At 46.9% G+C, this 13,133-nt stretch overlaps 1 protein-coding gene across 1 annotated transcript in view; it reads left to right on the forward strand.

Annotated features, from left to right (window-relative positions):
* The window catches only part of SYT15 (synaptotagmin 15), a 30,652-nt gene extending 18,782 nt beyond the window's left edge, over nucleotides 1–11,870 (forward strand). Inside the window, exons 3-8 of the mRNA XM_048506278.1 lie at nucleotides 1,278–1,420; nucleotides 3,552–3,847; nucleotides 4,519–4,689; nucleotides 8,941–9,061; nucleotides 11,204–11,383; nucleotides 11,547–11,870. Of these exons, the coding sequence (XP_048362235.1) occupies nucleotides 1,278–1,420; nucleotides 3,552–3,847; nucleotides 4,519–4,689; nucleotides 8,941–9,061; nucleotides 11,204–11,383; nucleotides 11,547–11,683 (1,048 nt within the window). The 3' untranslated portion in view covers nucleotides 11,684–11,870. The remainder of the gene's footprint in view (nucleotides 1–1,277; nucleotides 1,421–3,551; nucleotides 3,848–4,518; nucleotides 4,690–8,940; nucleotides 9,062–11,203; nucleotides 11,384–11,546) is intronic.
* The last annotated feature ends 1,263 nt before the right edge of the window (nucleotides 11,871–13,133 follow it).

Genomic DNA, 13,133 nt, shown 5'->3' on the forward strand with positions numbered 1-13,133 from the left:
GCTTGGTTTGTGACATTTCTAGAGATCTAAGGGCAGAGCTTGGGGAAGGCAGGGTTTGGAAAAGGGTGGGACCTCAGAGGGCATTTCAGGCTCACGCATCACATGATAACAATAATTATGTTATGATTATTAATAGGGCTATAAAACTTTCAAGCATACAGATCTTCCATGTATTGTATCATTGTACTTCTCAACTGTACATGAATGATACATTTAAGCTAAGGTGACCAGATGGTCACCTTCGAGATCCGGGACGGGCAGGCAGGTGACCGCACGCAGCACGCATGCACACATGCGCGCGCAGCCGCAGGAGCACACTGCCTTCTGGGGCGCTCCTGTTTTTCCCAGAAGGCTGTGCGCTCCTGCGGCTGTGCAGGAGGCTGCCGCACTGCCTTGCGCCCCAGAAGGCAGTGCAGCAGCCTTCCAAAACCTGGGACATTTGAAAAAACCCGCGGGACGCGGGACAAGTTGTTTCAAGGCGGGACTGTCCCGCCAAAAGCGGGACGTCTGGTCAGCCTAATTTAAGCAACCCTTTCATTGTTTCTATAAGGAATGGCTAGCACGCTGTATTGTGGATGATAGGATAAAAAATTTGATATTGGGGTGTTGAACTCTTTGTCACAAGGGCCAGATATGACATAAGTGGACTTGGTTGGGCCGGGCTCGGGGAGAGGGTGCCTCAGCTGGTGGACCTGTGAGCCTACAGCAGGGTGGTGTGGCTTCCTTATGGGGGCTTATCAGGTCCACAAGCCAGTCGAGGCAACGCCACCCCCCTCCTGTGAGCCTACCAAACCCAGCAGACTCACCAGGCCAGATCGGGAGCAACAGCGAAACAGCTTGCTCGCGACCTGGTAAGCACTCTCAGTGGGCTAAATCTGGCCCCGCCGTACAACAAGTTTGTCACCCCTGGATAAGATATTTCACAGAGCAGTGCCATTGGACTAGAAATCTCTGCTGAGGAACCAGAGCTTCAAAGTGTCCCATTTTACCTTACTTATTCCCACTGGTGGGATCCAAAAATTTTAATAACAGGTGCCGATGGTGGTGGGATTCAAACAGTGGCGCCGCCGCGCACACGCACCTCCAGTCCCTATTGGGCAGGGAGGTTGCTTCAGTAACCCCTTCTCGGCACTCAGAAAAAAATTAGTAACCACTTCTAGAGAAACGGTGAGAACTGGTTGGATCCCACCTCTGCTTATTCCCCAAGGAAATGCAATAGTTTCTTGATTCCTTTTTGTGCTCCAAATCCAACGGAAAACCGCGGTTGTCTTTGGCAGAACAAGAAGCGTCCCTTTTATTGTCCCACCAAAATTTCATAAGCAAGCTTGGATCGACATGACAAGCGGAGAACACATTCAAGATGAGAGCGATGCTTACGTGACCCCCGACTCTGGGCCTCGGTCATCTTTCCATTCCTTAGGTAGGTCGGCATGGATCGGACGAGCAAAACTTTTTAGGAACCAGAGTATGTGTTGTATTGACAATATGTATTATTTTAAGGAGTCATCTGTGTGTCGTATGGATAAAAAAGATGGCTGCTACTTCCTTTTCTTGGTCTCGTTGGATTTCCAAGCATTAAATGGAGAGTAGCAACTCCCAACAGTGCAATCTTATACTGTATTTTTCTAGTTTAAGCCTGTTTAAATCAGTGCTTTCAGAATTGTGTGACTCTGCATAGGACTGCATAGAAGAAGAAGAGTTTGGATTTATATTCCCCCCTTTCTCTCCTGTAGGAGATTCAAAGGGGCTTACAAACTCCTTTCCCTCCCCCCCTCACAACAAACACCCTGTGAAATGAGTGGGGCTGAGAGAGCTCCGAGAAGCTGTGACTAGCCCAAGGTCACCCAGCTGGCATGTGTGGGAGTGCACAGGCTAATCTGAATTCCCCAGATAAGCCTCCACAGCTCAAGCGGCAGAGTGGGGAATCAAACCCGGTTCCTCCAGATTAGAATGCACCTGCTCTTAACCACTACGCCACTGCTGCATAGTAAGGGTATTATTGTTCTGAAGGAAGGGTTTTCAATTCTCACAACACCTGTTGTCCCAAAGTCTTCACATTGCAATAGTCCCCAGTTTGCCAGTACTGCAGGTGGAAAAATCAATATACAAACAAACCAAACTATACTCAAGCTATATAAATAACAAATGTACTAAGTGCAATATCTCTTTACTACAACCGTGCTCACTACCGTATTTTGCTCAGTGCAAAAACGACAATCTCACCAAGACATCAGACTCGAGAATCTCCTGATTATGGTATTCTTAGCATAGATGGAACTCACCGCGAACGTAAGAATATATAAGGAAAAAGTTTCCCGAACAACACAGACAAGATGGAAAATACATGCTAAAGAAATTGATTTACTCCACAAAATGGGCCAAAAAACCTAAATAAATTGGGAGCTTGTCTGAATTCTGGACTGTTTGTGTTGTGATCTGTTGGACGTTGTGTCCTGCAACTAGAGGACTCCGTGCACAAATTGTATATTACGCCAGTAGTGCTTTCTGGAGATTCTCGAGTCTAACGTCCTTGTGAGATTGCCATTTTTGCACCTAACAAAACTGTAGGCACGATTCTATTAAAGAGATATCGCACTTAGTACATTAGTTATTCACGTAACCTGGATATGGTTTGATTGGTTTGTATGTTTGTTTTTCCAGTTTAGGCTATACCTCAATTCTTTATTTGGGTAGATTTTAGGACTGCAGATCCGTCATCTGGGGGAACATGGAACGTTATGAAGGCTACACAGTGGTATTTACAATAGTGTGAGTGTAAGGTTGCTGCTTAACCTTGGAAGGTTTCTGTCTGACAAGGTTGGCGGGAAGCCCAGATTGGGGAGTGTTTCCAGTATCTGCAGTTGCTAGTATCTGTATCTTCTGTTTCTCTTGCCTGTCTGTGTGAAACTGTTTCAATGTGGTTTTCGGATGGGAACTACAGGTGTTTATCTAACTTTGGCGGGAACTGGTGGGATGCCCATAAAAGAGGCTGTTCGAACGTTGGGAGGTCAGTTCCCTTCATTGCTTGTGATCGACTTAGAATGCCAGCTCAATAAAAAACTTGAAAAGTTACTTTTGGCCTGGACTTTACTGGTTCCTTACATTGTGCGGGAACTGACCTTCTAGTAGAAGCTTCTAGTAGAAAAAGCTCCATATTTTCCCAGGGAAAATTACTACTAGGAGCTCACCCATCCAAATACTTGTCAGGGTTAAGGCTGATTACGTGGGATTGTCCCAAGGTCACCCAGCAAGTATCCATAGCAGAGTGGGGATTCCAACTTGGATTTCCCAGATCATGGTGCGACACTTTAACCACTACATTTTCATGTTTTTATTTATCTTGCACTTCTCTCCTTAGTGGGGATCCAAAGGGGTTATCACATTCTCTTTAGTCCTATCAACAACAACCTTGTGAGGTAGGTTAGGTTGCAAGAATGTGCTGGGTTCAAAACCACCCAAAGCACTTCCATCTGTCTGTCTGACTGACTGACTTTCTGGTATGTTTTGTGCATTTAGTCAGTCACGGTGTCCATTTCTTCTCTCTTGTGAAGCTGGAGCATACCTGGTAGGAACCATCAATCCAGAGCTGTATAAATTCCCGGAGGACAAAAGCGAGGTAGACTTCCCCGAGGGCTGCATTGGCCGGCTGTGGTTCTCCCTGGAATACAAGCAAGAGTCGGAGAAGCTCCTCATCTCCTTGATCAAAGCCCGGAAGCTGCAGCCGCCTTCCAATTCCTGCAGCCCCTTTGTGAAAATCTACCTGCTGCCGGACGAGAGGCGCTATTTGCAGTCCAAAATCAAGCGTAAAAATCTCAACCCGCAGTTCGATGAGGATTTCGTTTTCCAGGTAATGGTTTCTTGCATAGATCAGGGGTCTGCAACCTGTGACTCTCCAGATGTTCAAGGACTACAATTCCCATCAGTCCCTGCCAGCATGGCCATGCTGGCAGGGGCTGATGGGATTTGTAGTTCATAAACATCTGGAGAGCCACAGGTTGCAGACCCCTGCGATAGATATTTCCTGGGCATCTGATAGAGGAGAATCAAATGAAACATTACAGGAAACCGCGGTAGAAACCTCGTGACCCATTTGGCATCTGCTTTGGAACGGGGTGATGGGCAGCACAGAAGTGATTGGAAAAGTTGGCTTTTAACCCTTTCCCTGCCTGCCATATCCCTCTTCCAAGTAGCCCATTTTAAGCAGTTCTTCCTCAAGTTCCATATTTACAGCAACCTCTTTTTGACCCTGAGACCTTTTTGACAACTAATATCAAAGGTTTCGTTTTAAAAGGCCTGAAGAGTCAAAATTGCCCACCCATGAAGCTTCTGCATGAGTTATTGCTCTGCACTTGCCTCCTCACCAGAAGGAATTCTCACCCAGAGCAGTGACTCCTACAGAGATGCAGTGTGTATCCTCTTCTGGAGGTACGCAATTGAAGTGTGGCAACCTTTCTCCAAAAGCTATGTTTAGAAAATTCCTTGATTTTAACTTGCCATGTTCGGCTTGCTACTCTTCAGGTCTCCAGCAACACCTTGCACCAGAGGACGCTGAGGTTTTGTGTCTATCATGTGGACAAACAAAAGAAGCACGTTCTCTTAGGCCAAGTCATGTTCCCTCTAAAGAATGAAACCTTAAGCGAGGACAACAAAGTTGTCATCTGGAGAGACTTGGAAGCAGAGAACCTGGAGGTAGGCCCCTAATTAAAGGTTAAGTTCATTTGGGAAATGTCAGAGTGGTTTGTTTTCCATCTGGTGCTCTCCCACTTTGTCAGTGGGTGGTGGAACTCTAGAGAATACAACATATAATGTACAATCAGATAAGATGGGCCAGAACAGGGATGTCCAACTCTGGCGCTTCAGATGTTCACGGACTACAATTCCCATCAGTCCCTGCTGGCATGGCCAATTGGGAATTGTAGTCCATGACCATCTGAAGCACCAGAGTTGGACACCCCTGATGGGAATTGTAGTCCATGAACATCTGAAGTGCCAGAGTTGGACACCCCTGATGGGAATTGTAGTCCATGAACATCTGAAGTGCCAGAGTTGGACACCCCTGATGGGAATTGAAGTCCGTGAACATCTGAAGCACCAGAGTTGGACACCCCTGGTGGGAATTGTAGTCCATGAACACCTGAAGCACCAGAATTGGACACCCCTGATGGGAATTGTAGTCCATGAACATCTGAAGCACCAGAGTTGGACACCCCTGATGGGAATTGTAGTCCATGAACATCTGAAGCACCAGAGTTGGACCCCCTTGGCTAGAAGAAAGCCAATTCACCAAATGGTGGTAATGCACAAAAAGTAGAAGAAATTTGTAATGAGCAGTTGGGACAATTAGTCATATCATGGAGTAATCTGTTCCTTGTGATTGTGTTGATTCTGTGTGCACAGGGTATAGGTTAAAAAAGAGTTTTCTTGCCATCAAGTAACAACTGACTTTTCACAACCCGGTAGGGCATAGGTGTCAAACTCGCAGCCCTCCAGATGTTTTGGACTACAGTTCCCATCATCCCCTGCCAGCATCATGCTGGCAGGGGATGATGGGAACTGTAGTCCATAACATCTGGAGGGCTGCGAGTTTAACACCTGTGCTGTAGGGTTTTCAAGGCAAGAGATGTTCAGATGCGATTTGCCATTGCCCGCCTCTGGGTAGCGACCTTGGTTCTCCTGGGAGGTCTCCATCCAAATACTTGCCAGAGTCAAGGGTGAGAGTACGCGACCAGCGCAAAGTCACCCAGCAGTTTTCCTGGCAGAGTAGGGATTTGAACTGGGGCTTCCCAGGTCCGAATTTGGCACTTTAGCCACCACACCATGCTGGCTCTCACAGTTCAAAATACAGACAACGAGTGGATTGGCACAGGGATAACATGACCTAGTACAAAGTTAAGCAAGCTCAGAATCTGCCGATGAAGATTTCCCCTTCCCTTCTGAGCTGCTTCCTGTCTCGCTTCCAGAGAATCAGTCTGGTCATGGGTACATGCGGTTTTAAAGTCCTTCCACTTAACAAATTGGACCGGTAGGGTGAGTTGCAGGTGCATGTGAAACCAGTAACAGGGGAAGGACTCCTCACAAACTGGAGACTAGTAGCTAAGGGTCATTTGCCTTCTTCTACTCTGACAAATACAGTTCTGTCCGTGCAGAGGGGCATCACCTTAAGACTGCTGAGATGCAGTGGACAGGTGAAGGGCAAGAAAAACCACACACACCAAGGCGGTTTCTTACGCAGGATCTAGGAATCTAGGTATGCACACTGATTCTTACGCTTGAATCTAGGTATGCTCGAATGCCCGCTGGTTTGGCTCATGCTCTTATTGCCGCTTGTGGTTTTACGCTGGACTGTTTGTTTGTTGACCTATTTGGTTTACAGAGCAGTATACAGAGCATCTTTCTTTTAGTTAGGCAGGCAGTCTCAGAGAGTGTGTGTGAGGGAACAGAACACTACCAATGGATTTTAACCAGTGGTGGGATCCAAACATTTTAGTAACAGGTTCCCATGGTGGTGGGATTCAAACTGTGGCATAGCACCAATGGGGCTGGGCGGGGCACAACGGGGGTGTGGCCGGGCATTCTGGGGGTGGGGCATTCCTGAATGGGCACAAGCTGGCAAAGGGGCCTTACAGCATGCATGAGTCCTTGAAGTGAGAGAAGCGAATGCACACAGGCGCAGGCTGCCACGCACACCGGTGCACCTCCTGCTAGACTGCTTCAAGTTCTGTGCGCTACTGCTGAGAGGAGGGGCATAACTAAGGCAAAAATCACGTGGCAAAATCACCCATTAGTAACCCCCTCTCGGCACACACAAATAATTAGTAACCTACTCTTGGGAACCTGTGAGAACCTGCTGGATCCCACCTCTGATTTTAACTGGCACCTTTAGAATGTTCGTGCAGCTTCCCAGAATTCCATGCTGCTCTTGCTGCTGCGGCATGCAAAGCAAGGCTGGAAATTCCAACACTGTGGTTGTCTGGTGGCTTCTTTTACCCTCCTTGCTTCTACCACTGTGGTACAGCACAAGTGGCTTTTCACTTCTGCGTGTGCTAACCCAGTCAGTTGACTTCTGCTCTCCCTCCCTGCTCCGCTGCTCAGCAGGCAATAATTTAATTGGGCAGTTAAATCAACCACAAATAGTACACGTCAATCATAAAGATGTGTCATTCTTCCAAATCCTACTGTTCAGTGTTTTACAATGTTTACATCAGCCATGTGTTCTCACATATGTGCAAATTTGGGGGGAAAAGCAAACTCGTTTGGCAGACATTTGAATAATTTGGTGCCAGACCCAACAAATCTGGTGATTGGTTTGCAATTGGTTTTCAGTCAAGGAATGCTATGTTTGGCTGGTCACCCATTGCGGTTGTTCCCCAACCTTTGCCCTGCTCTGGCACAAAAGGTCACGCCAGAAGTGCTCTTGCTTTCCCTGGGGAAAGCAAGAAGCACGTGTGGGGCAAGAGGAAGGGCATGGGGTCAAGATGTCTTGCCCCACCTTGCTTCCAGTCCCACCATGCTCCCCAGGGCCAGTGGGTAATCGGCCTTTGAATGTCAAGTACATTCAATGCAAGATTCACAAAATCCGTAGATGGACTGTGACCCACCTGTGCAAACTTCAGTGTGGGGCAGGGGTCTGCAACCTGCGGCTCTCCAAATGTTCATGGACTACAATTCCCATCAGCCATTGCCAGCAATTGGCCATGCTGGCAGGGGCTGATGGGAATTGTAGTTCATGAACATCTGGAGAGCTGCAGGTTGCAGACCCCTGGTGTGGGGCAATCTGCTGATGCCCACCCAAAGCTTATGTGGACCTAGGGCTGCCAGCTCCAGGTTGGGAAAAACCTGGAGATTTTAGGGGTGGAGTCTGAGGAAGGAGGGGTTTGGAGAGGGGGGGGACTTCAATGGAGTATAATACCAAAACATCCACCTTCCAAAGCAGCCATGTTCTTCTAGTGGACCGATCTCTGTCGCCTGGAGATCAGTTGTATTCCCTGGAGATCTTCAGCCACCACCTGGAGGTTGGCAACCCTACATGGACTCCATTTACTCTACATGGGTGTGGTTGGGTGTGTATGTTTGAACGCTCACCTTCACCACTGGTGTGGGTCCCACTCTTCTCCGACTGCTCTAATGAGTCAAGCTGGAACCTTCCTCCAGTCTGTGATGTCTTTCTCCTGGGGGCTTTCCACACTACAGAAGGGAGCTAAGGTCGACTCGGTTCCCTTCAGTGGAGGGCGATTCCAGGCTGTCCGCACAGCAACTTACTTGGCCCCCTGGAACCGAGCTAAGTGGGCGGGATCATCTTGGTGCCTGTCTCGCTCCTCGATCGTGATTGGAGCTTGTGTTACCACGGGAAACGGGAGCGTCCTTTTTTTTAAACAGTTTTTACAGTTTACAGTTTACAGTTACATGTGCTTTCTGCCCGCCACGACTCTCCCGTTCTGCACATGCCACAAAAGCGGCTCCTGATTGGTTGAACGGATGAGGTGTCGTTTCGATGCGTCTGCAATTCGAAGCTTTGAAGCGGTATCAACCTTGTTCCAGCAGAAAGGTGCAGTTCATAACTATGACATGGATGTCGCAGTTCTGAGGGGGGGGGGGACTGAGACAAAACAACGTTGAGCTCAGTTGCAGTGCGGATTCACTGAAGCGAACCTAGGTAGAAACCAGTACAACTCTGTCAGTGCGGAAAGCCCCCAGAAGTGACTCTTCTATTGGAGGAACGCTTCCCTGTTTGTTCACTGGAAGTGTAGGAACCACCTCATTGTTTCAGGGTTTGGGTATTTTTGCACACTGTTATTCCCGATACAGAAGGGAACAGATTTATTGTCCTGTTTTGAAACTTGTTGGTTCTGCTGTAGACAACCCTAGCCTTAAAAAGGACGATGTGTTTGATTATATAAAGTCTTTATGAAGCTACTGACCAGAATTCTTCTCTACATAAAGCCTCCTTCGGAACATGGGGATATTCAATTTTCTCTCAGCTATAATGACTACCTGGGCCGTCTCACAGTGGTAGTGCTGAGGGCCAGAGGCTTGAGATTCCAGAATGACAGACAGGCTGCCAGTAAGTATTGTGAAAAGCTTAAACATGCATATTTTTGAGCAAAGTTTTTAAAAGTTTTTCTGTCCTAATTTTTTGCTTCCTTTAAGGGTCCTAAGTGGGTCAAAAGATGCTGTTCCAGCACACCTGGGGCTTTGGATTAAGCTGCCCATATCATCCATTTCAGTTCAACTCAGTTCTCTCTGTCTCTGTCTCTGTCTCTGTCTCTGTCTCTCTATCTCTGTCTCTCTCTCTCTCTCTCTCTCTCACACACACACACACACACACACACACTCACACTCTAAAATTGTTAGAGGCCCTTTCAGCACAAGTTGTTGAAAATGTTTTGAAAACGTCAGCAAAACTTTTCCAATCTCCCCACATTTTTTTGCACTCACTTGGGCCCTTTCCCCACCTAACTAAAGCCCCGCGCTACTCTCCTCAAGTAGCGCGGGGTCCAGCTGCCTTCCCCACTTCAGGGGCGGCGAGAACACAGCCGCCCCGACGCTGCCTCTCTCGCGCCCCCTCGACGTGCGTAATTCCTGGCGCCTTTTGAAATGGCGCCTTTTGACGACCCCACACAGAGCGCGGGGTCATGGGGAAGCCAGGACACGCACCAGGAATTGCGCGCACCGGGAATTGCCCGCAGCAACCCTCGGGCAAAGGTGAGTGGGGAAAGGGCCCCACTCAAAACAATTCCTGGCTGCCATTCTGTGGTCATTCCGTTGTTGTGTTTTTAACAGGTCTGTAAATCTGATGGTTCAAAGCTTCAAAGCCTCATGCCGCAATTCTCTAGGGGTCATGTCTTCAAAGCTATCAAGACACGACCCCCTCCCCCCTCGAAAAAAACTGATGAAAATATAGTACGAGATGGCCAGTGTAAGCTTAGAAAATGGTGCCGATGAAAACGTGTGGGAGGCGTAGGAGATGTCTTAAAGACCTATGCACAGGAAGTGAAAACGTTTTCAAAATGTTTTCAGAAAAAGAATCACAAGGGAACAGGATGCAAATAAATCTTTTTGAAGTTGGAAATAAAGCACTTTGGGCTAAAAAACTAGGATGAACTCTTCAAAGGAAACGCCCAATTTCCTGCCTCAATATGTTTTATTTTGGTTGTGCGGAAAGGGCCATTATATTTCAGTTCTGACAACTAGATAAATCTCAGGTTTCATGAAAACAGCACGGCCATTTGTCTGGGCTTCTGGTTTGGCAGTTCAGATAATGGAGGGTGCACTCGATAATAACAGTTGTGCAACACAATTCATCTTCTGGAAGGCACTTAAAAAAACACAAACGGAAACAAAACGTTGTCAGTCAGTCAGTTTTATTACGGCCATTAGGCCAGCAAAAAAGAATAGAGAAGAACAAGAAAAAGGAAGAACAATAAACAAAAGAAAAATCGAATTTGTACAGAAATCCATGATACAGAATCCACACAAAGAATATCATCAGCTTGTAGCATTACCACGGTCACCTTCATGTGGTCCGGCTCTTGGTCCCTAAACATGACTCTTCTTACTATATGCCAGCATACAAAATTTAGCTACCTGCTGAGATATAAGAGAAACTCGGTCTTCCAGCAAAAATCTCACAAGAACTGAATCGAAATTAACTCTTCAGTTAAATTTCTGGTACTGGATAAAACAATGGATGAATTAAAGCCTCCGTTTACCCTTTATGGAGGTCACAATGCAGTGAAATGTGTAATACAGAGTCCACTTCCCTTGAGTTGCAAACACATAGTCTCCTATGTCATAGGATTTTTTGAAATCTGCCCATTAGATTGGCTGATGGAAAAGCATCAAAACGGGCCCTTGAAAAGGCCCAGTGGCATTTCGTAGATGTTATATTGGACAGGTAAGGGGCAGCCGAGATACCTGTCCAAGATTTTAATGGTTTATATAACACCGGTAACAAGGGGAAATCTGTTTGCATTTCAATGTCATTGAGCCGTTGATAGACCAAGGCTGTTGCTCTGCAATGATCCAGTCCCAATAGTTGTACAGGATCCAAGCCACACTGTGTAAGTTTAAGTGTTATTTTTTCTAGCCAGCTTGGATATGGTGTTGCTGCCAGTAGCAAAGGCCATAAGCCAGGAAACAAAACGTTGTCTTCTGCTGAATCCTTCCGGTTCCTTTGATTCTCAGCCTCACCTTTTCATTGCAGGTGTGTTTGTCAAAGTGTCACTCATGAACCATAATCAGTTCATCAAAAGCAAGAGGACTTCCGCTGTCCTGGAATCCCCCAACCCCTTGTACAACGAGACGTTCAGCTTCAAGATTGAGCAGATGGAGCTGGACACGGCGAGTCTGAGTTTGTCTGTCATCCAGAATGGCGAGAGGAACGGTAAGGTGCAACCCGTAGTCAATGGTATTTCGAAGTTCTTTTGCTAAATGGTTATCCTTCCAGAAAAAAAGATCATGTGATTTCTAGTGTTCAGTTTGCAAGATTTACGCGAGCCATATGGGGACCGGCTTCTGTATCACGCTGTGTTCTCACTTCTCTTTAGAAACCTGCTCGCTGGGCCGGGTGGTCGTTGGGCCCTTCATGTACACCCGGGGCAAGGAACTGGAGCACTGGAACGAGATGATCAGCAAGCCAAAGGAGCTAGTGAAGAGGTGGCATGCCCTTGTTTTGAGCACCTGAAGGACCGGTTGTTCCTTGCAAAATAAATGCGTTTCTGCCTGTATTGAAATCTGGGAGAGAAGACGATCTACTGTACTAGAGCAGACTCTTGAAGGGTCTGTCAGATGTCTTCTCCACTGATGTTCCTAATGATGTGGTGGCTTAGTGTCTACGTTAGCTGTGTTGAATCCTTGGCCTCCCAACTGGATCTCAAGCCCTGGAACTGCACCATAAGAACATAAGAACATAAGAATAAGCCACAGTTGACTGTAGGTATCGAGACCAGGAGTCCATCTGGGTCCAGCTCTCATGCTACTGCGCGAAAGTGGCCCCACCAGGTGCCTTTGGGAGCTCACATGCAGGATGTGAACGCAATGGCCTTCTGCGGCTGTTGCTCCCGAGCACCTGGTCTGTTAAGGCATTTGCAATCTCAGATCAAAGAGGATCAAGATTGGTAGCCATAGATCGACTTCTCCTCCATAAATCTGTCCAAGCCCCTTTTAAAGCTATCCAGGTTGGTGGCCATCACCACCACCTCCTTTGGCAGCATATTCCGAACACCAATCACACGTTGCGTGAAGAAGTGTTTCCTTTTATTAGTCCTAATTCTTCCCCCCAGCATTTTCAATGGATGCCCCCTGGTTCTAGTATTGTGAAAAAGAGAGAAAAATTTCTCTCTGTCAACATTTTCTATCCCATGCATCATTTTATAGACTTCAATCATATCCCCCCTCAGCCGTCTCCTCTCCAAACTAAAGAGTCCCAAACGCTGCAGCCTCTCCTCATAAGGAAGGTGCTCCAGTCCCTCAATCATCCTCATAGCAGAGTGAGGACTCCTTAAACCATAGCAGAGTGAGGACTCCTTAAATCAGTGAGAGAGTGTGATGGGCCCATCCTTCTCCTTCTGCCATAGACTACTAAGACTAATATGCTTTTACCAAAGGTCTACCTGAATGGTGGATTCTGCGCAGCATAAATATAACGTCCTGAGGACTTTATTAAAAGCGCTTTGGGGAAGAAGTTTGCACAGCTCTTTCCCCCAAAACGTCTTCAGCTTGTTTTATTTCTCTCAACCCAGTTTTTACAAAAATCACTAAACTAGTGATCTTTTCCCCACAAGCCAGGTTGAAGACGTTTCCTGCCTGCTGAGTGAACAGACAACGTTTTATTTCTCCTGCCCAAATCTTTTATTTTCATTTTAGCTGCTCACGCCCTCCATTTTGTGTGCTGTAGCAGATTCTCTATGGGAATTCCCCATGGAGGTTTCCTCTGCTTACACCTCATCTATTTGCTACTTCTGTGTAAAAAGGAAATGAATAACATTGCCCATTTACTTGTCTTTTGTTTTGTTTTGAGGGGGATGTCTGTGAAGCGATGGTGACATGATTAGAGAAGCTGCAATATGCACATGTTTGTGACCTCATAGCTTCACAGACATCCCCCTCAAAACAAAAGAAAGGAGAAACAACAC

The sequence above is a fragment of the Sphaerodactylus townsendi genome, linkage group LG08, assembly GCF_021028975.2.
Source record: "Sphaerodactylus townsendi isolate TG3544 linkage group LG08, MPM_Stown_v2.3, whole genome shotgun sequence".
Classification (NCBI taxonomy): Eukaryota; Metazoa; Chordata; class Lepidosauria; order Squamata; family Sphaerodactylidae; genus Sphaerodactylus; species Sphaerodactylus townsendi.